This window comes from Pogona vitticeps, chromosome 15, assembly GCF_051106095.1.
Source record: "Pogona vitticeps strain Pit_001003342236 chromosome 15, PviZW2.1, whole genome shotgun sequence".
NCBI lineage: Eukaryota > Metazoa > Chordata > Lepidosauria > Squamata > Agamidae > Pogona > Pogona vitticeps.
This window is the reverse complement of record NC_135797.1, coordinates 8,352,819-8,374,431: the sequence shown is the minus strand read 5'-3', so window position 1 is coordinate 8,374,431 and position 21,613 is coordinate 8,352,819. Positions and strand designations below refer to the sequence as shown.

The 21,613-nt window shown below is 42.4% G+C and overlaps 1 protein-coding gene across 14 annotated transcripts in view; it reads left to right on the top strand.

Annotated features, from left to right (window-relative positions):
* The first annotated feature begins 3,121 nt into the window (after window positions 1–3,121).
* LOC140702810 (solute carrier family 9 member C1) overlaps window positions 3,122–21,613 on the top strand; it is a 288,383-nt gene continuing 269,891 nt past the window's right edge. For 3 of the 14 annotated variants that reach the window (XM_078381999.1, XM_078381994.1, XM_078381995.1), the window contains exons 1-8: window positions 3,145–3,425; window positions 6,749–6,849; window positions 8,220–8,345; window positions 10,923–11,088; window positions 14,895–15,011; window positions 16,234–16,395; window positions 16,522–16,621; window positions 18,763–18,906. In XM_078381999.1, the coding sequence (XP_078238125.1) occupies window positions 3,230–3,425; window positions 6,749–6,849; window positions 8,220–8,345; window positions 10,923–11,088; window positions 14,895–15,011; window positions 16,234–16,395; window positions 16,522–16,621; window positions 18,763–18,906 (1,112 nt within the window). In that variant the 5' untranslated portion in view covers window positions 3,145–3,229. Of the gene's footprint in view, window positions 3,426–6,748; window positions 6,850–8,219; window positions 8,346–10,922; window positions 11,089–14,894; window positions 15,012–16,233; window positions 16,396–16,521; window positions 16,622–18,762; window positions 18,907–21,613 lie in introns of all 14 variants that reach the window. The other 11 variants (XM_078381997.1, XM_078381991.1, XM_078381992.1 and 8 more) reach the window with 8 other exon arrangements.

Here is a 21,613-nt window from a genome sequence, read left to right as displayed (position 1 = left end):
TTACATCAAGAACCTTTTTACAAGCATGTAGACTGTGCTAAATAATAGCATCCAACTGTGCCGGTTAGGTGGAGAAATATACATTCCAATATACAAGATAGAAACACACACACACGACTGCCTTGACTATGCCGGCCCTTGCCTTAAAGTGACGTGTTTCATGTACTCTCCTTTCCAGCCTGTCTCCTGAATCTTGGGGACAATCGCTCCTGTTTTCCTTCGCCCACTTTCCCACTCATTTGCCCTTGAAATTACAGGGCCTTCCAAAGACTCTGAGGCAGCTGAACCAAGGACAATGCAAAAAAGGCACAAAAATACGACAGTCAGTGCCACCTTGTGAATAATCTGTGAACATCACCGCATGGAAAGGTTACTAGACTTCAAATACTATTTATTGTATATTTCCTCAAAATGTGCTAGCTGTGTCTTGAATTTTAGGTCTTGTACACAAACAAAAGCATACATAGAAACACACACTAGTTCCAGGCTTGTTTTAGTGGCACCAGATCCGTGTCCTCAAAGTAGGCCAACCTTCCATTCTTCTTGGAGGAATTCCCTGACAGGGAGGCTTTATTGCATTTTCCAGCACCGTCCCTCTGAGCATAGGGTAGTACACATCCCTCTCATTCTGATACATCTCTCTCCTGTTTGTCAGGGTGAAAGGCTGCAGCCCACATGCCGAACACTGTATTTGTGGATGCTGCCCTTTTCTTGCCCTCAGAGCCAAGGGGATGATGACTGAGTTGATGGATTGGATGGAGTGATGGATTAGAACTCGGGAGATCTGTGTTCAAATCCCTGCATGGATTTGAAACTTACTTGGCAGATGGCACAAGTAAAACCGCTCCAAAATACACTATCTCATATACCCCTAACTCTCTGTTAGGGCTACTTTACTGTACGTTGAGTGCAACTTGACAGCCTAGAGCAACAACCCAGAGCTGTGAGTCGCCTTGGGTCCCTTTATCAAGAGAAAGGTGGCCTATAAATTAAATAAATAAAAAAATAAATAAAAAAATAAATAAATAAATAAATAAATAAATAAATAAATAAATAAATAAATAAATAAATAAATAAATAAATAAATAAAACAGATAAACCAAGAGAAGGCAACTTGTCATGCTTCAACAAGCAGGCAGCAGTGGTTACTGTTTGGGAAACAGCAGGCCGTGCTCATATCTACATGTATGTTAATTTGCATACATTAGATAGAATCGTAAAGTTTGGTGGGATACTGGAGGTCATTTAGTCCAACCCCTCCCAGCTGCTGCTTAAGCAGCTCAAGGGAATGAGAGGCCCTCCCCATGTCTTGTGGCAGGCTGTTCCACTCTCGCAGATGCTCTTTTCCATTAGGATGATTTGTCCTCGTGTGTCTAATCTGAGCCTATTAATAATATGTAACCTACAACGTCGTGGAGTAATCACACAGCAGCGTTCATATCTATGAGTGGTTTATTGTACTGATCTCCACAATTATCTAGTATACGTAATTCTTTTTTGGTCAGTGTTTTTCAGTTCATCAAAATAAATTGCATATTGGATACTGATTTATCCTGTTTTCAAATTAATCACTCTATATCCTTTGATCCATATCTTATATTAATCGTATTCAATTACTATAGTTTGTTCAGCTCTGCAATCTAACTCTTGTCTTTTCTGTTTGGGTATATAAGCATAAGCATGACTTCCAAAAACTCCTAAGTATGTCGTACAGATGGAATTTTTCTATGCCAAATCTGATACACTGTTTTTTTTATTGTGCTTAGTTGGCAGTTTATTTTGAATATATGTTGCTGTCCCATAGCTTCACTGCAAAATTTATTTGGCAATCCAGCATCCGCTAACATACATCTTGTCATTTCTAAAATATATCTTAGTTTTCTCTCTGCTAATCCATTTTACTCAGGAGTAAAAGCAACTGTTTTCATATGTAAAATTCCTTGTTCCTAAATTGTTCATTTTCTGTGAAATATATTCACCACCATTTGACTATTAGTATTGCCTTTGGTTTTAACTCAAATTTATGACTGACTATTGCCACATACTTTAAAATTTTTTTACAATTGACGAGGTCATTTAGACTGACCCCCAAATACATCGCAATTCTTTGGAAGCCGGAAAAGCTGGCTGCAGCATCCTCCCCCTTTGTAGGTTAGGCTCGAGGTCCACTCCACCTGCTCAGAAGAAAGAGTTTCTTCCTATCTCGAGTTCCTCATCCACAAACCTTCCTGAGGAAGAGGTGCGCCTTGCGTATCAGGACAGCATAGCTGGAAAGTTACATATGACACATCCGTTTTGTTCATTCGCCTTAATATTTCTTTATCAGTCAGCCTCTCAATCTAAAAGAATCTTCCCATTCAGCAGTAGGTCCAGGCTTTAAATGCTTGCACCTCTTTTATGTAACCTGCTGAAAAGTCCACCCATTCAAGCCGTGTAGCAGAAGGGAGAAGACCTCACAGGGTACAACAATATAAGGCACCTTCTCAAAGCATTAGGGGGGGAGACCCACGCAAGCCCTGCTTGCAGTGGAGACGTCCGAACTGTCAGTCCACGTCCCAGGCCTCTCTCCTCCGCAGGGACGGTGGCATCCGTCGCCCCCCCTCAGGCTGCCCGGTTCCCTGGGGCTTCCGCGGCGTTCCTCAGAGAAGCTGGCAGAGAAATGGATGGCAGGCTCTCCCTGCTGACCTCCTGCAAAGCCTCTCGGGGCGGGGGGCCTTAGTTGCCGAGGGCTCTTCTTGGCCTCCCTTCCACTCACCAAAAGCCCTGTCCCCCCCTTTGGCCCCGTCCCAGAGGTGGGGGAGGGGAGGGCGTGGGCTGGCCGTGGATGGGGACAGGCCAGAGGCCCTCCTGCCCTTCGAAACCCGCTCCCCTCGCGGCCGTTGGTAGGGAAAGGAAGGGAGTCATGCAATCCAAAGCAAAAGCGGGCGCTCCCGGTTTCTCCGCCGACAGCAGCTCTGATCATCCCCTCGAAGAGGCTTCCCTGGGGGGGGCTCACCTCATCTGCCCCCCCATGACTCGTCTTGCACTCCTTGCCTCCTTCCCCTTCCTCCCAGGCCAGCGAGAACCTTCCCTTCGGAATGCCGGGGACCCGGTCCGTTGCCGTGGAGATGCATCCTCCTGACCACGGCCGGACCGTTGGAACGTCAAGGTGGACCGTTGGAAGGCGAAGGCCGCCGTCTTTCTACCTCCTGGCTTTTTTGGAGCAAAAGGGAGCTGGCAAGGAGGCAGCATGAGGCCTTTAAAGGTCGTGTTTCTGCTGATGGCCGCCTTAACTGTGGGGGCCGTGAGGAAAATCGATTTAATTCCCCTGGGTTCCCCCATTCCCACGACTCCTGAAATTGTGGGTGAGGATCAGGCGTGGGTCTTCCAGCTGAAACCCTGCCTCACCCTCCTATTGGTGGTGTCCGTGATCTTCTTGGTCGGAGGTAGGATTTATTCATCTTTGATTTTTTACGTAAATGGAATTTAGCCATTGGGTGTATTCTTGGTTCCCCATTTTAATTTTCAGCACTGGTCTCTGTCCCCGAAGCCCAGGCCTAGGAAGTAAGTCAGAAGAATCCCCTGCATCGAAATCTGTTTGAAACAGGAGGAAGAGAGAGCACAGCACGGGAGCAGCGACCAAAGACAAAGAGGAGTTGGAAAGGGGCTCTTAAGGCCATCCAGTCCAACCCCCTGCTCAGTGGAGGAGAGAAAGGCCCGAAATCCTTGAGGGAATAAAAAAGAGCTTCCCCTGACACACACACACAAAAAGAGAAGGCTTGAAATTTGGAAGACAAGCCATTTGAGGGGAGGGCGGTCCAAATTTGAGGAGATGCTTTTCAGATTTCCTCTGGTATTGCTTGCATGTTCGTGATAACACAAGCCAGGGAATATCCTGGAAAGGAGACGACTTCGCCTCAGTTGCTAACTCAAAGAAGGCGACTTCTGTGGACAGTGGAGTTAAGGTTCATCATCTAAATGGGAGGGCCAGCATCAGTTTACTTTTCTTACAAGCATCTTGCATTTTCTTTTCCGTCTTGTATCTCAGAAATATCTCTTTACACATTTTCCTAAAGCTCCTGTATGCAAAGGGACGTGGTGGCTAATTGGGTCCCTTTCCTTTCACTGCTTTCTCTCTGAGGATCATCAATATGTGGCATGAGGCCAAGCTAGAAGTAACACCGTGACTAGATTTCTTTATTCATTTTTTAAATAAGATATGAGATGGGATGATTTAATCAGACAGCAGTATTGGGAGGGAAGGGAATCCTTTCTACTGTGCTTGTTTAACCAATGAGAATCTCTTTGGCAAAGCAGCTATTTGTCTTGCTGTTTGTCCATTTGTGCTTGGAAAATGCCTTTCTAAACTCTTAATCCGAGAGTCTTCGGCAAATTCATGTTGGGGCTTCTCTGGATTTGCCTGGCACCATATTTTGGAGTTTTTGATGGTTTTATTATTTCTAGAACTGCTAGAGGTAGTGCTGGGTAGTCTACCAGAAGTGTAATAGTTATTCCTCAAGGACATAAAATAAGAGCATCAGTTCTATATTTGAAATGATATCCCATTTTACCGGAGTGCACGGAAAGAGTGTGGGAAATGTTTTGCTTCAGTTCATGATGCTGAATATGATGAAACCGAATTTCTTTTCATTAGGATTTTGTAAACAGAGAACTAAATAAAATAAGTTCAGCCAATATTGAGATCTTATATTCCAACTTCCTTTTGCAGTTGAAATGCTAATATTAGGCTTAGTGAAGGGTGGGCAATTAATTTCTATGGGGGGGGCTACATGAAAAATCTGAACGGTGTTCAGGGGCCGAACCAACTTTACTTAAAAATAAAATGAAACAGTGATGTTATGATTGCTTTTATTTTAAACTCGTTAATCTACAGAAATACTAAAGAGGTTTTTGTGGTATGTTAAAGGTAAGCAACTGAATAAATTTAGACAAAAAGCTATAAATGGTCTTGATGTTCAAAGCGGTCCAGGGGCCGGACAGGAGCGGCTCGCGGGCCGTATGTGGCCCTCGGGCCGCACTTTGACCAGGTCTGGGCTTTGTGAAGAGCTTCAGGTGTGTCTTTCTACACTGTGAAGTGAAGCAGCTGGTTGGCAGGGTCATGCTTTAAATTTTAAGAAATATTTTTAAAGTATAATTGTCAAAGAAAAATCCAATTTTAAAAACTTAAATTCTGATTTAAATCCAATCTACCTTGCTGGTCACTAAAGAGAAGGCCACGGCTACAGTATGTTTATAAAATAAAAATGCAAGAATAGTGTGATCCCTTTATTGAACCACTAAAAATATCAAATGAATTGCCAGCGTTCATGGGGAAAATTCCCCTTCGTCAGGCTGGGCATCACTGCTTCATGGTACCACAGAAAAACTGTTGCTCAGAGTCCTAAAAATCCAGGGCAGGTCTCCGTCCTGGCCTGAGGTGAGTTCAGGCCTGGGTTGCAAACACCAGCCCGGGGTGGGGTGGGGTGTCCGCAGCCTTGAGCACCATTCCTTGCTGCAGGGTTAGAAGGTTCCACCCCAAACTTCAAATAAAGGCTTATCTGTGCCGTTCGTGAAGGGGATGGTGCCCAGCCAGATGAAGCCAAATTTTCTGTATGAAAGCTTCCAATTTGTTTGATTTTTTTTTAAATGGCTCAAAAGGTATCACCCTGCTTTTGCATTAGGGCAATCGTAAGGGCCACACAGCCTTTTCTCTAGGTCAGTCTTACAAAACAGCGTGGAGAAAAATTAACAGTCTTTTAAAAATCAATGTTTTTAAAACTTCAAATTAAATAATGATTAATCTAAAAAAAAGATATTTGATTTAAATTGTCCAACCCCCCCTCCAATTTTTTAAAAAATTAAATCTTGATTTGAATCAAGATTGGCAAACCCCTTTTAACTCGTTGTAGCATTGTTTTCACATAATTAGTACCCCTTTGACCCTTTGTAGTCCTGCACATTCATATTCAAGGAACTGGTCTCAAACTATTTGTCAAAATTTATTTGATTGGTATTCCACGAGAGTCTCTTTCAATGTTTGATCAACGGCAGTTTTACTGCCGACCTTTCCCGGCCCTAATGATTGACGCTGAAGAAGATGTGAGTGTCCGGAGGGTCTCTTCTCGCCAGAGTCAATGCTCTGCCCTAGAGACGGGCACTTCCCGCTGTCCCGGCAGTTGGGTGCCACCTGGCAGGTCCTCACCCGCCGGTGTGGTGCCAGCACCCTGGATTGTGTCCCCCGCCTCCTCCCCCAGGCGCCCCCCCAGAGAAGGAGGCGGAGCAGGAAAGGCTGCAGCGTTGCTTCCAAGAGGGTGCCTGCAGGAGGAGGTGGGGGGCAGGATCTGGAGCAGCTGTGCAACACCTGTGGGCCCGATCCACCGAACTGCGCTAAGTACCCATCTCTATTCTGCCCACATCACTGTGAAATTTTTGAGAATCCCTTTTTAGCATTGACTGAACCCAGGCAAGACAGGATTCTCTGGAATGATAAGACATGGGCTTCAATATGATCTGAGATGTCCTTTTATTCATCTTCTGATCCGCTTATCAGGATGCTCTGATGAGAAGATGATAATATACTGTTTATCGAACGAGGGTTCAGGTGTTACTGATTGGGTCGCTTCCCCACCCCCACCCCTGCCTTGCCAGGCATATGAAAGCCCAGCTGGGTTACTTGCATTGGATATGTTGTCCATTTCTGGCTCTTTGAGTCCTGTTGCTTAATTTCCACTTACTGCATGTCTATTTAGCAGTCCTTTCTTTCTTTCAGCTCTGGTGAACATACTTTTTGTACCAAAAAATACTCCTGCATATATCATCACATTTTTCATTGGAGTCGCACTTGGAACAGTATCCCGTTTGACGTCGCAGGTACTGTGTCTGCACTTAATGAAGTGGGAGAAAACAAAGAAAGCAGAATATATATTTTCTTGTACGCATGAATAGAAAATAGTAGTTTGCAATTTGGGAAGTTGGTAGTTTGCGAAGGGTGTTCTTGCAGCATCAAAAATAAATTCCAGCAACAGGAAATATTTTTCATTTCGTAGCACAATAAGTACTGACGGACTGGAATATCCCCACCCTCGTGCCGTACATAACGTGATAGCATATCAATCCTCAAAAGCTTGTGCCAGTTGGAATCTGACCCTTTGTTGTTTCATTTGAAAAATACCGATACAATTCCACCTGGCCTGCTAGCTGCCTTATTACTTTGTGTACATTTGTAGATATAAGCTGGTGGATCAGCTAATGTATTCAACAGGAAACAGAAGTTGTCCTTTGTTAGCATTTATTCCTGAAATTCTTTGCTAGAGGACCTATGCCTCCTTGTCCTCTGCTTCTTAGGAAAAGTGGCTTGATATGTCCCCCCACCCCCGGTTTTGGTTCATTGTTTAGATCAAATTGATCCTTCACTTTCTGGCACCTTGAACACTTTAGCCAGGGATCTAGTGAGAGATCATTTTCTGGAAGATCTAAATATTGAATATGAATCGCAAGCGCCTTGCAAAAAGCATGTCTCACAATTCAGGAGCCATTCTACGTACCGAGGACAACATCTCGAGAGTGAAGAGCTCTGCTGGGAAATTTTAGATCTAAAATACACCTTAGAAACGATCCGTCTCCTGTCCTTTGTGCCCTTAACCTGCCTGTGGAGGGTTTCGGGGTCCCAGGGAAGGAAGCCCCTCTGGCCCCCAGCAGAGCCGTCTCCATCCTCCAGAGAGAGGTGGGAAGAGAAGGCGGTGGGAAGGCCGCCTACCAGGGCTTGGAAGGGAAACGGCTGGGTGTTTGCGGGGCGACAGCCGGATCCGAGGGCGCTGCTTATCCAATTGGGAGGAGGATGTGATCTGGATTTCAGAACTGGTTTTGGGAAAGTCGGTTCTCTTCTGGGAAAGAGAAGAAAAAAGAAAGGAGAGAAAAAAAGAGAAAGATAGTGTGATTTCCCCAGTACAAATCCAAATAGAGTTAAGATCAGTTCTTCCACTGTATCAAAAGTGTCAGGTTTTAAGTATTTTTAATGCTTTCGTTGCTTCAAATGTTTATGTGTTTGTTGCTCTATCAAAAAGCACCCTAAGCTGCTCTAGAAAAGCAACACCAATCTACCTTCTCTCTGGTATAGAATATAAATAAATAGAGGCCTCAATTCTGTGGGGCAGATGGAGGGAAGTATGTAATATCTTATCTATATTTTATAAATAAATCATTCTCAGCTAATGATATCTTATTTTCATTTATATTGTCAGTTACCTATGGTGAAGACCTTTTCTGAGATTGATACAGAATTGTTTTTCCATCTGTTTACACCAGTAATAATATTTACAGCGGCATTTCAAATGGATTTTCATGTATTCAAAAAATCATTTTGTCAGGTAAGTTGTATAATGTCCGGTTTTTATTTAGAAGTTTACTGTCCTCACACATGAGGATAAGGACCGGATTGTCCAGAAATGTGTGTCGTCAGAGCAGTCCTTTTGAGGAACAACAGGGGCTTCAGGAGGGGATAATCCGAGGAGGAGGAGAAGGGGTGCAGACTGCAGATGTGCTTAAGTACCAGCTGTTTCTCCTCCAAAATCTCCTCCAAAGTCATTCCCCCATTGGTTCTGCATTATTGTTAAAATTATATAAATAAATTTGAGGAATCCTGTTGGAATAAATCAATATGCAACAAGTGGCTGAGAAGTAAACTGAGATTAATAGGTGGGGAGTTCCAAACAGTTGAAGTTTCCATTATATGTGATATGTAACATAAATTACTAAGGATTACTGAGAAAGCTATCAGAAAGTGAAAATGGTTTTTTTTTTTCATTTTTAAAATATATATACACATATCCATACATAGACATATATATACACACATATGCCTAAATCTCTATCTACAAACGATACATACTGTAGAGCTTAGCCTAGAAGCCTTTTGTATAATAATACAGTTCTTTCAGCAGTGTCTTCTCCTCATTATTCCTTTCGGTCACTTACTTTCTATTTATTACAAAGTTTTTGTTTTCCACAAAAGAAAGTGAAAATGTTGACCCAGTGTGTAGCTGCTGTGAAAAGGCTTTTAATTTTGTACTGGATTAATGCGGATCCTTGGGCATAATAGGTTGATTAGGGAAGTATTTCTTTTATATATTTTGCAAGATTAGATTTGTTTACAATATTGTCAAATAAATAGCCATTGCAGGACTTGAATGGATGCACCATTTTAAAATGATTGGCCAAGGAGCCATACGTCTTGTTTTGGGAACCATCTTTAGTTAACTTAATCTCTGTTTAACCTTTTTCTTCCTCTTTAAATCATCATATTTTTGAGTAATATATTGGATGCTTTTGACTGTTTTTATCTCTTTGAAGCATTTTGAGCTAAGTAAAGTCGTGTATCTCAACATGCACTAGATAAATGTCCACAGAGATTTCTTAGCGTGCAGGAATTCACTTTAAAAAGTCATGCCTTTTGTGTAAGTGTGCAACAGGATTTCAGCCAATATCTTTTAAAATGAAACCAGGAAATTGGGCTGCGGGCTTCTCATTTCACAAACTAAAATGCTTCTGAAGTCCTTCACAGCCTTGTGGGACAAATATGTCCATGTGCAACCTGAAGCCGAAGGGTTGTGGAAGGTCCACATGCTTTCAGTGCCTGCTGCCAGACTGTTGGATGGCTTCAGGGAACATCCTGAGCATCCACTCTTGCTCAGAGCATTACGAGCATCCTCTACAGCTCAGGAAGAAGGAAGTGCAGCCACTAGAACGGAGGACTTGCTCAGGATCCCTGTGAGCAGGCTGTATATTTGACAAGAATGTATTGATTATCCAGGATGAACGTTTGGTGGGAGTCCCCCGTGCCTGAGCTATAGGGCCATCCTTGCCCACCCTCCTGTTCTGATGGAGGTGCTTCTTTCACCCCTGATTCTACTGTGGGTTGTGCTTTTTGTCTCTGATGTGTGGGAACTGAGCAAATAGGCAGGAGCTGTGCCTAGTGGAGCATATGCTGAGGGGATAGAGTTGGGTGCCGTCAGGACGTTAACCGGGCTATAGCACTGTCCCAAACTGAGCTTTACTCAGGTGTAGAACCATTCAAGGGGTTATGGGAGGTGAGTGAGTTGTCTTGTATGTGTTCATGAACTGTTGTGAAATTGCAGTCAGACAAGGGTGAAGGGGAAACCTCCCTAATGTGTGTAAACGGGTTGATTGGTATAAATACATACAGTGGGGTCTCTACTTAAGAACATCCCTACTTAAGAACAATTCCACTTAAGAACAGCTCCATTTGCTAAATTTTGCTTCTTCTTGAGTACAAAAATCCAGATAAGAACAGGAAAAAAAACTTTCCTGCTCTTTTTTTAACCTTCGGTCATCTTAGGTTAAAAAAAGTTCTCCTCCTAGTGGTAGAGTACATATTAACCAGCTTTGCATTAGTTCCTATGGGAACTAATGCTTCAATGTACGAACGCACCTCTACATAAAAAAAAACAGCCAGAACGGATTAATTGGTTTTCAGTCCATTGCTTCAAAATTAGCTTCGTCAGAAGTGCTTTGAACACTGTTCCCTGACCTAAGGGGAAAAAAAAGAAAAAATATCCCCCTCTAGTGGCAGAAGGCGGAATAGAAGCTTCCCATTAGTTTCTATGGACGGAAAAGAGCAGATACGGATTAAATGGTTTTCAATGCATTCCTATGGGAAATGCATATTCTACATAAGAACTTTCCCACTTGAGAACCACCTTCCAATACGGATTAAGTTCTTAAGTAGAGACCCCACTGTAATTCTTACATTCCCAAACTTTCAGTCATTTTGAGTTTCTTAACATTCATACTCCTATGACATTAAAACTTCAATCCTGCCTCCCTTCATTTAATATAAATGGATGTAGTAAATAATTCTGAGATACTGTAAATGATCTGTGTACATTTTAATTCCAATACTGTATATATATGTATTGTATTTACAGGTGTTTATTCTTGCTGTTCTCGGATTTTTAATGAATTCTGCTTGCATAGCATTGTTATCATATAAAATTAACGCACATAGCTGGTCCTGGGACGACAGCATGTTATTTGCCATTATTCTTAGCACGACAGACCCTTTGCTCTCTGTGGCTTCAGTAAAAAATGTTGGTAAGTAAGAGAAATTGCTTTTCTAAAGAGATGTGCATCCCTGGGGACACAAGTATGAAGAGCAGCACTGCAGGTGCCACGGAGGTCCATTCCTTTCCCCCCAGAACCAGCCAGGAGTGATTTCACAAGAGATTAAGAGCCTTCATTTTCTATTTGCTCCAACCGTACAATATTGGTTTTAACTAGAAATGGAGGTATTTGTATACGAACATGAATACCCCCGCACTGGTGGTGGACATGACGAGGGTCCAGCCCCATGGGGCCGGTTGGTCCACGAACAGTTCTAATCCTGCTGCGGGTGCTGTGGATCCTTCCCATGGCTCCGGAGATCGCAATCAGCTCGCCACTCCTGGCAGGTGGCAGGACGACAAGCCTCTCTGCTGGATCGGAGAGTGGCTCGCCATACGCAATCTCCGGAGCCATTAGAAGGCCCCCCAGTGCCTGCTGCGGATCAGTGAGTGGACCGTCCAGCCCCATTGGGTTCACTCCTCATTATGTCCACCTGTGTGTGTGGGGATTCCTATTCGTATACAAAAACCCCCATCTCTAGTTGTAACCAGCCATGTGGGGTAACTGTTGTGGGTGTTTCCAAATAACTAACTGATTGTTTTATAAAAAACAATCAAATGAATACAATGTCACTCATCAAATCAGATTTCATACTTACTTAGCTTTCAGGCATATTTTCCCCGTACGGGGAAGCAGACTGTCAGCGCACCTACGCAGGGTGTGTGACCCTGCTCATTTCTGAACTGGCTCTAGATTTTTGTGGGGAAAACCCTTCGGGAACACAGAAAGGACAGCTGGGAACAGTGCAGCTCAAATGTCAAGGTCTAGCTCTAACCTTGATTTTATTTTGTGGGAAATGTAGTGTAGTTGGCCCTGAAACCAGCGTTCTTCTCGAAATACAGAGGATCAAAATATGCCTAATTTTAGGGCTGTATTTGGGTGTCCTCATCAAGTACTTGGGATATTGCATTAAAGAATGGATCCATGTTTTTCCAGAAACTGGGAAAATAAACTTTGACAGCTTGTACAAGTTAAGATCAGAGGTCTGTCGAAATCAGTTTTTTATATTTGGAGAAAACCAGGAAGCTGCAGTGTGAAAATCAGGAAGCTGCAGTGTGTTGTAAATCAGGGCTAGAATTTCTCTTGCCTGTCATTCATCACAAAAGAGGAAGAGAACAAAGGAGATGAATACACAAGCAGAAGATTAAGCAAATTTATTCTATGACCAAAAAAAGTCACAATTTGTTCTTCAATCTGCAACAAGCTGATCATTCTTTTAAATGATTTTGAGATCTTGGATGATTTCCCTAAAATGCCTGCAACTGAACTATTAATTTAATATTATGGGAAAATCTGGAAAATGAGCTCCAAATTTACAAAATGTTTACAATTGTAGAATTAATTGCAATTTTAAAAACACTGGTGTCGTGAACTTTGGGGAAACTATTTTAATTCTTCAGGTCAGTTTTATTACCAAGTGGAGATGGGCTATTGATAGGTGGCAAAGAAAAAAATAATAATATTAATGACAAAATCTATAGGTAAGCAATTTTTTTTGTTCGTTAACAATTGGAAGTTCACAAATGTGAAAGCCCACAATTTTCTGCAGAACTCTTTTAAAGTAGAGGTGGCAAAATATTACAGAAAGTAAAATAGGATGGAAAATAGTTTACCTGTTTCAAGCCATTAAGGTCTCTCACTGAACTCAGTTTCAAGATAGACAGTATGGATTTGAATGAGTCAGTCATGCAGATAGCACACGACTGTTGCAAAGCCCACTGAGAAGAAGACAAGATGCTGGTTCTCCTCTGGAGAAACAAAGATCATAGCAATGTGTTCGCGAAGGCTTTCACGGCTGGGATCTAATGGTTGTTGTGGGTTTTTCGGGCTCTTTGGCCGTGTTCTGAAAGTTGTTCTTCCTGACGTTTCGCCAGTCTCTGTGGCCGGCATCTTCAGAGGACTGGAGTAGGAACCCTGTCCAACAGAGACTGGCGAAACGTCAGGAAGAACAACTTTCAGAACACGGCCAAAGAGCCCAAAAAACCCACAACAACCAAAAGAGCAAAGCAATTGGTTTCTGCAAGTAGCTTTAGGTGAAACAAGTCGGTTTCTCTGGAGGCATTCAACAGAAGGGCAAAGAAATAACCAGACTTTTGTAAACAAAGCTGAGGATTACATTTTAGATGCACGGCTACATCACCCGTTAAAACTGGATGGATTATTTTTTTACTTACTTCAGAATCTCTTGCACAGCCCCTCTTCAGTAGTAGAACGTTTTCTTTCACAAAAGTTCGCTTGTGGCCTTTACAGCTAAATGTGGCATTTTCGAGAGCAGTTCCGAAAGGGAAAGGTTGGGGACATTTTAATATTTAATGCTCCTTTAATGAAGGGTATTTCTCTGAGTTTCATTGGGCTTGCCGCATAATCTCTCACTTAGCCAGACCTATCTAGAGGCCGGCTAACCTCGCCAAGCTTGCCACAGAGTTGTTATCACCGGAGGTCTTACTCAGAATGCCATTTCCCAAGGGTAGGGTCTTGCACTATTTATTGTGAAAACACTTCCTCTGTTTCTTGAAGCCCACAAAGGATGGATCTGCCTTGCAAGGAGACCATTTGAGTGTAGCCTGTTGCTTGAGGAAGAGAGGAATACCTGTAACATGTGGACTGGTAGAGTTAGTTGCCATCTGCCGCCTTTCTGTCTAAAAAGGGTATAAAAACCATCTGAAATAGCCTATTGGTGTGCATCCCGGTCTTTGCACCGGCTGTATCTCCACCGGTGGAATACAGCTGTTTTGAATGCCTCGCGCGCTCCAGTTGTCTCTGGCTCCGACCCCCACTTAAAGAGCAAACCTCGAGGTATCGGTTTAGCACACCCACAGCAGGAAAGGAGACACTTTGAAGCACAGCAAAATGAAATCCAGTATCCGCAGGTGGACAGTGTCTTTATTAGAGTAAACCTGCAAGTTTTTTCATCCCTGAATTCTTTTCCTGTCCTGGTGGGGTGCCGGAGACTGTGGAGGGCTGACTCCCAGGTGAACCGCTGGTGCTTAAGCCTTTGGCGTAGAAGAGGAGAACTGAGGCCACGGAGGCCAGAAGGCTGACAAGAGAGAGAGAGGAAGAGAAGGACGGTGAAGTAAACAAGGAGAAGGAAATGAATCAAACCTTCTTTGCCTCGGAAATAACTGGGGAGAAGAATTGCCTGTCATTTGACGGAGCTTCGCAGTTCTGTGAAACTGAAAGGCTCTTTGAATTAAAAATGGGTTAGTTCTACATGACGTAATGTTTGCGTGTGGCAGGGAAAGTATATCTACATTTTCCCACAGAGTTTATATCAGCTGAAGGATATAATGAAAGCCAAACTGCATATTTATTTTCAAAAAAGAGTACATTTCCTAATATTGCAGATTTCCTCTTCCAGACATGCAGTTCTCGCAAAGCTCCACATCTCCACCATCGGACTTACAAACAAAGGCTGTGCTTCTCTTCCTCTGACCAAGCAAAGGCGGTAGAAAGCATCTGAAACAAGTTTGTTCCATGTCAAAAATATGCATTTTACATGTTAAAACAGCCTTGCTTCTAACTGTATCATCTAATTTTTAGACAGTGGGAACTTTAGAGTAGGTGTAAGGAGACTTAAGAATTTTTAAATCAGGATGTTATTCTTTTTTTTTCTGGTTTATGATGTTATACATGATAAAAATACAGCTGGATTCAAATTGTGGGAATTCACACTTCTTTAAACTGTCTAACCACTTGTCAAGCATCAAATTAGACATGTTTCTTTTTTCATTTCTTAGGTATTTCAAACATACTTATTAACCTAATTAGAGGTGAATCTTTGTTAAACGATGCTGCCAGCACAATTATTTTTCCATTTTATTCCGACCTAATGTTCCAAAATAATCTGGAAAGATGTAAGTCTATTGCTTCCTGTCATTTTTTTCTTGCAGAAAGATACAATTTGTGCTGTGTCGCGACTCTAATTGTTAAATGTTAGAAGGGATGTTATAAAGGAGATTAAGGAGGGAGGTGAGAAGGCAGAAGAAATAATGTAATGAATTTTTTTTTCCTAACACTGAGAAGTTCCTCAGTTTTAGGCTTAATTTTTTTAAGTCCCAAAAGAAGACTGCAATCTGCCAGAAGTAAACTATCATACATGTGCATGTTCTATACAAACAACGATGTTTAAATTTTAGTTTTCTGCATATTGCCCTTGGTGAAAGATACTGGTTTGGATCAGAATTAATGATGAAATCCTGTGTTTCTCTACTCAGAGGTAACTCCCAATGAGTGTTATTGTACTCCCAGATAAAAATAGATGATTAGTCATGCTTTGGGCTGGGCTTAAAAGGTGCTTTCGTGTTCCTACTAAAGTCAGCACAAAACCTTTCACTGAATTGAGTGGAGAAGGAGTGAAGTCTAAGAGCCCGAGACTAGATGGTCAAGGGCCAGATAAGCATCCCTAGAGCAGATGAAGTGATGCGGCAGTCCACCCCCTTCTTTCTTTCGGGCCATTCTTGCCTTAGCCTAACTTTTGACAGCCTGGGGGCTGCGTTCCTGGGCTGCAAGAGATTTGGATCTGACTCTTTCACTGGGCAAATCTTAGCCAGCAGGGCAGTTCTGCCGGCAGATTTATTCTGGTAGGAGATTTCTGAGGTTAGCTGAAAAGGTTTATATTTAATCTAATCCCTTCAACCAATGGTCTTTGTGTGTCCTAATAATTTAAAAGGGATTAAAAGGTGCTTTTAAATACATATATAATTGGCCTGTGTTAACTCATGCTTTATATAAAGCATTTGGTTTGTTTAAATCTTAAATCATGCTTGATAGATAGATAGATAGATAGATAGATAGATAGATAGATAGATAGATAGATAGATAGATAGATAGATAGATAGATAGATAGATAGATAGATAGATAGATAGATAGATAGATAGATAGATAGATAGATAGATAGATAGATATTTAAAAGCATCTTATAAAAGATATAAAAAAGCATGAGTTAACACAGGCCAGTTGTTTGGTGCATAAGAGTCTTGAAGTACAATTAACGATAAAACAGTACTTATAATTCTTTGAAAATTAAAATAGTGTAATGCAAATAGCAAATGACTGAATTTTGTTTCCTTTCACAGTTCAAGCGATTTTTTTTCAACTGATTTTACATATTTTTGGAAGTGCGGCATTGGGATTTTTAAGTTCGAAAATAATAACTTACTTGTTCACCACCGTTTTCGATGATGAGATCCCTAGAGCAATTTTGAGTCTGTCAGTGGCATACACAAGTTTCATCTTGGGTAAGCCGACCATGTTAATTCCTACCAAATGCAATGACTAAAGCTTAACTTTTAAAAGAGACGTGTCTGAGGATGAATCGAACTGCAGTAGTGATAATAATCTTTGGTCCTTTCTTCTGTCTCCAGCTGAATGCTTTGGGATGTCTGGCGTTATTGCTGTTTGTGCATTAGGTCTTTGCCTGGATGCGGTAAACTTTAGTCCAGGAATGGATGTGCTCCTTGATAAGTAAGTAGTATATTTGCTATATTTCTACTTGAATAGTTTTGAATAGTTTTGTAAATACTTGCCCTTGCACATGTCATTTAAGGAACTGAAATGCAAAGAATTTGAAGTGGTTGCTGAGGCTGAAAGCTATTTTCAGTACATTGTGATATAGATTATCAGTTTATAGAATTTCAATTGTAAATCAAACTCTTATAAAGTAAAAGATGCATAGTACTGAAGCACTAAAGGTAAAGATAAAGATTCCCCTTGACAATTTTTCTCCAGTCGTGTTCGACTCTAGGGGGCGGTGCTCATCCCCATTTCCAAGCCATAGAGCCAGCGTTTGTCCGAAGACAATCTTTCCGTGGTCACATGGCCAGTGCGACTTAGACACGGAACGCTGTTACCTTCTCACCGAAGTGGTCCCTATTTATCTACTCGCATTTGCATGCTTTCGAACTTCTAGGTTGGCGGGAGCTGGGACAAGCGACGGGAGCTCACTCCGTCACGTGGATTCGATCTTACGACTGCTTGGTCTTCTGGCCCTGCAGCACAGGCTTCTGCGGTTTAGCCCGCAGCGCCACCACGTCCCACTGAAGCACTAAAAGCCTTTAAATAGCATTAAGCGGTCACTAGAAACACTGAATACTATTGTTCCATTTTGTAAAAGTAAGAAGGACACTTACAACTTGATATAGTTGTAATTGAATAGTTTATTAGAGGCACAGAAGAAAAAGATGTTATCAGATAATTTGCCAATCTCGCGGCGTGAAAGGGGGCGATCTGTGGTCAGTGCCTGAGACTGCTTTAGCTCTGCAGTGCCTTTGGGCGCCCCAGACTGCAGGGAAGCCTTTCAGATTTAAACAAACCACATGCTTCTCGATTGCCACTGGCAGGACTACGATAGCTGGCAGGGATCTGGCAGAATTGGTTTTACTCTGAAAGGCTTCCCCTCCCCAGCCTGAGGGTCTCAAAGGGTTCCCGAGGGCAAAAGGGAGCCCCAGGGAGCCTCTTAATACAAAAGGAGTGAGATAAGGAGGCTTCCAGTTCCGAATCCAGATTAGGGTGGCACAAAGTTCTGCTAACAGAGCATGAATTTCTGCTAACAGGATTTTGCCCTATGTGTTGTTCCTTCCTTCCTTCCTTCCTTCCTTCCTTCCTTCCTTCCTTCCTTCCTTCCTTCCTTCCTTCCTTCCTTCCTTCCTTCCTTCCTTCCTTCCTTCCTTCCTTCCTTCCTTCCTTCCTTCCTTCCTTCCTCCCTCCCTCCCTCCCTTCCTTCCTCCCTCCCTCCCTCCCTTCCTCCCTCCCTCCCTCCCTCCCTCCCTTCCTTCCTTCCTACCTACCTACCTACCTACCTACCTACCTACCTACCTACCTACCTACCTACCTACCTACCTACCTAATCTCCAAATGCCAAATTGTCACTTGAGATGCCCAGTTGCTATAAAAGACAGTAGAATGTTCACCAAATAGTGAATCCACAACTGAACCAGTGGGGCAGGAATGTAAGAATGAACATTCACAGTTCATTGAGTCCAGCCCTGACTGAAATAACTGGATATGTGCAGCTAAACATAAATGGAGAGTACGTACAAAACATAGAGGTTATAGCCCAACACTAAAAGCATTATATTTTTGGAAAGAGGTGGGGCACATGATATAAACTCAGATGAAACCTACTGATGAGAATTTTATATAATATAAATTTATATAATATTAATTTATATTCCTGAAGGTGATGAGTTACACTGTATATTTGAATTATGATTTAATTTGTCATTTATGTTTTTGTTATATATTGTTATATTAAGAAAAAGGAAAAGGAAAAGAAAAAAAAACATAAATGAAGAAGAACCTGGATGAAATCCACTCAAGTACAGATTAGAGACCATAAATACTAGTTACCTCTAGTTTTGAAGGCAATGTGCCTCTGAATATCAGGGTTGGGTTTGTTTTATTAAATGGGGATGGTCTACCTCTTCAATTTGTTCAAAATATAATCCCAATTGCATCATTGAACAACCTTTACTAATAGAAATCTTTGCAGCAGATGGGCAAGAGGTGGAAGATGCTCTAGATACGTTAATGTTTCATGTGATAAGTAATTACTGTATAACATTTCCCCAAGTGTCATGATTTAACATGTGCTTTTTCTTAAACAGATTATTGTCATTCTTGACCTTTGTGGCACAGTTTTTGGTTTTTTTAATAATGGGAATTGTGATTGGACAGAAGTCCTTTCCTTATATCGATGTCCACACTTTCTTTTATACAGTAACGGTCTACCTTTCACTTATTCTTATACGGTAAGAATTGTTTTTCTTTTTGTCTTGTTTCATATTGCCCACCTATTCACAACTCCTTAGCTAAACACTCTTAGATTCCAGTCCTATGCATGTTTACTTAGGACTAAACCCCATTGAACACAACAGGATTCACATTTGAGTAGGTCCAGTATATCTAGCATCACACTTATTTTTTAGATTTTCAATCTCCTTGAAACAGTCACTCTTTTTAATGTGAGTGAAGCTTTCTTGGGTGATCCACATGCTGAGAACCAGAGAGATTAGAGCAGGGCACCTTCAGAAGATTCAGGAGCCATTTTGGCTTTCTCCAAAATCTCAATACTGCTCTTTACATAATTTGGCTCCCTCCATCCTGGGGGGAGATCAGCTCCAGGCTCACCTGGATGAAACAGATGCCCTGGATCCATTTCAGTTGGGCTTCAGGCCGCGCCACGGTACTGAGACGGCATTGGTCGCCCTGTATGATGACCTGTTGAGGGAGGCCGACAGGGGCAAAATCTCTCTGCTGGTCCTCCTCAACATCTCAGCGGCCTTCGATACCGTCGACCACGGTATCCTCCTGGGGAGTCTCTCCAAGTTGGGAATAGGCGGCCTGGCTCTGGCCTGGCTGCGTTCCTTCTTGGGGGACCATCCCCAGAGAGTACAGCTTGGGGAGAGCATCTCGGCCCCGTGGAGTCTCAACTGTGGGGTTCCACAGGGGTCGATTTTCTCCCCAATGCTGTTTAACATCTATATGAGGCCGCTGGGCGGGGTCATTAGGGGATGTGGGGCTTCGTGTCATCAATATGCCGATGACACCCAGCTCTACATCTCCTTTTCACCAATAGCAGGTGATGCTGTCCTTTCCCTTCAGCGCTGCCTGGGGGCCGTACTGCAATGGATGCAGGAGAATGGGTTGAGGCTGAACCCGGACAAGATGGAAGTTCTGAGGGTGGGTGCCCCCGTGGTAGGTGGCTTGGGTGACTCTCTCATGTTTGGGGGGGGCACCTTGGCCGCGAAGAGTGGAGTCCGCAGCCTGGGCATATATTTGGACCCGACGCTCACCATGGAAACCCAGGTGGCATCGGTAGTCTGCACCGCATTTTTCCATCTTTGGCGGATTGCCCGGCTGCGACCCTATCTCGACACGGGAGCGCTCACTACCTTGGTGCATGCGCTCATAATCTCAAGATTAGATCACTGTAATGCGCTCTACGTGGGTCTGCCTTTGAGGCTGACACGGAAACTTCAGATGGTGCAGAATGCGGCAGCCAGGCTCCTTACAGGAGTGAGGAAATCCCAACACATCTCTCCTATTCTGGCCAAGCTGCACTGGCTGCCCATCCGTTTCCGCGTCGACTTCAAAGTGTTAATGCTTACATACAAGGCCCTAAACGGTTTAGGACCTCGATATTTGGTGGAACGCCTGCTCCCACCTAGATCTACCCGGATCACCCGCATGAGCCAGGAGGTGAGGCTGGGGAGCCTGACGCCGAGGGAGGCCCGGAAGGAGCGAACACGAAATCGGGCCTTCTCGGCGGTGGCTCCTCACCTCTGGAACAACCTGCCTCCAGAGATTCATGCAGCCCCTACGCTGGGCACATTTAAGAACCAGCTAAAAACATGGTTATATGTTCAGGCCTTCCCTCCTGTCAACACTTAATTTCCTTTCTCTTTCTATCTATTTGTTTTATTATATGTGGTGTTGTTTACTTGTAATAATTTTAATGCTTTATTGTATATTTTTTATGGAAGCCGCTCAGAGTGGTCAATCTGATCAGATGAGCGGGATATAAATCAAATTAATAACAACAACAACAACAACAACAACAACAACAACAACAACAACAACAACAACAACAACAACAACAACAACAACAACAATAATATGCACTGGGTTCAAATCTATCTGGTGGTCTATGTTCTCTGGGAGATCTCCTTGGTATTACCCTCTCTTCCTCATGAGTTTCCCTTTCCTCTGAAACAGAAGGGATTTCAACAGGTTCTCTCTCTTTCTTAATCTCTTTTTCTGGCTGTAAATTTTCATCTTCATCGTTTTCCTTATTCTCTTGTATGTCTGGCATGTGGATGATAGGTTCAGGTGGCAAACTAATCTTATCCCAGTAAGCATGGTCATTAAAAGATGCACTGCTACTTATTATTACTTTGTTTTTATTAGGTAAACCAAATCTAAATGCTTTCTTATTCTGTTGGTATCCTAAGAAATACATTAGTCTAGCCTTCCTGTCACCTTTCTTTCTATTTTCTTTAGGGATATGCACCCATGCTGGTGATCCAAATACATGCAAGAATTTTAAATTTGGCTTTCTCCCAGTCCAGATTGTGTAGAGAATGTTGTTTATTCCAGTATGTCAAAGTATATTTAAATAAAATTTTGCGCAAAGAACAGCTTTTTCCAAAAATTTATCAGATAATTTACTACCTTTTATCATTGCCTCAGGCATAATTTGTAGAGTTTGGCCTCTCCTTTCAATAAAGGCATTTTGGCTTGGGGTATATGGTGCTGTCTTTCTTCGTATAATACCATGTTTATTCAGAATTGACTGGAACTTTGCATGAGTAAATTCTGTTCTATTGTCAGTCTGAATTTGTTTAACTTTCCTGTTTTTATTTCAACAAATCTCAACCATTTTTCAAATTCTATATGGGTTGAGCTCATATCTTTCGTTAAATAACAGAAACCAAACCTAGATTTCTGGTCCTATAT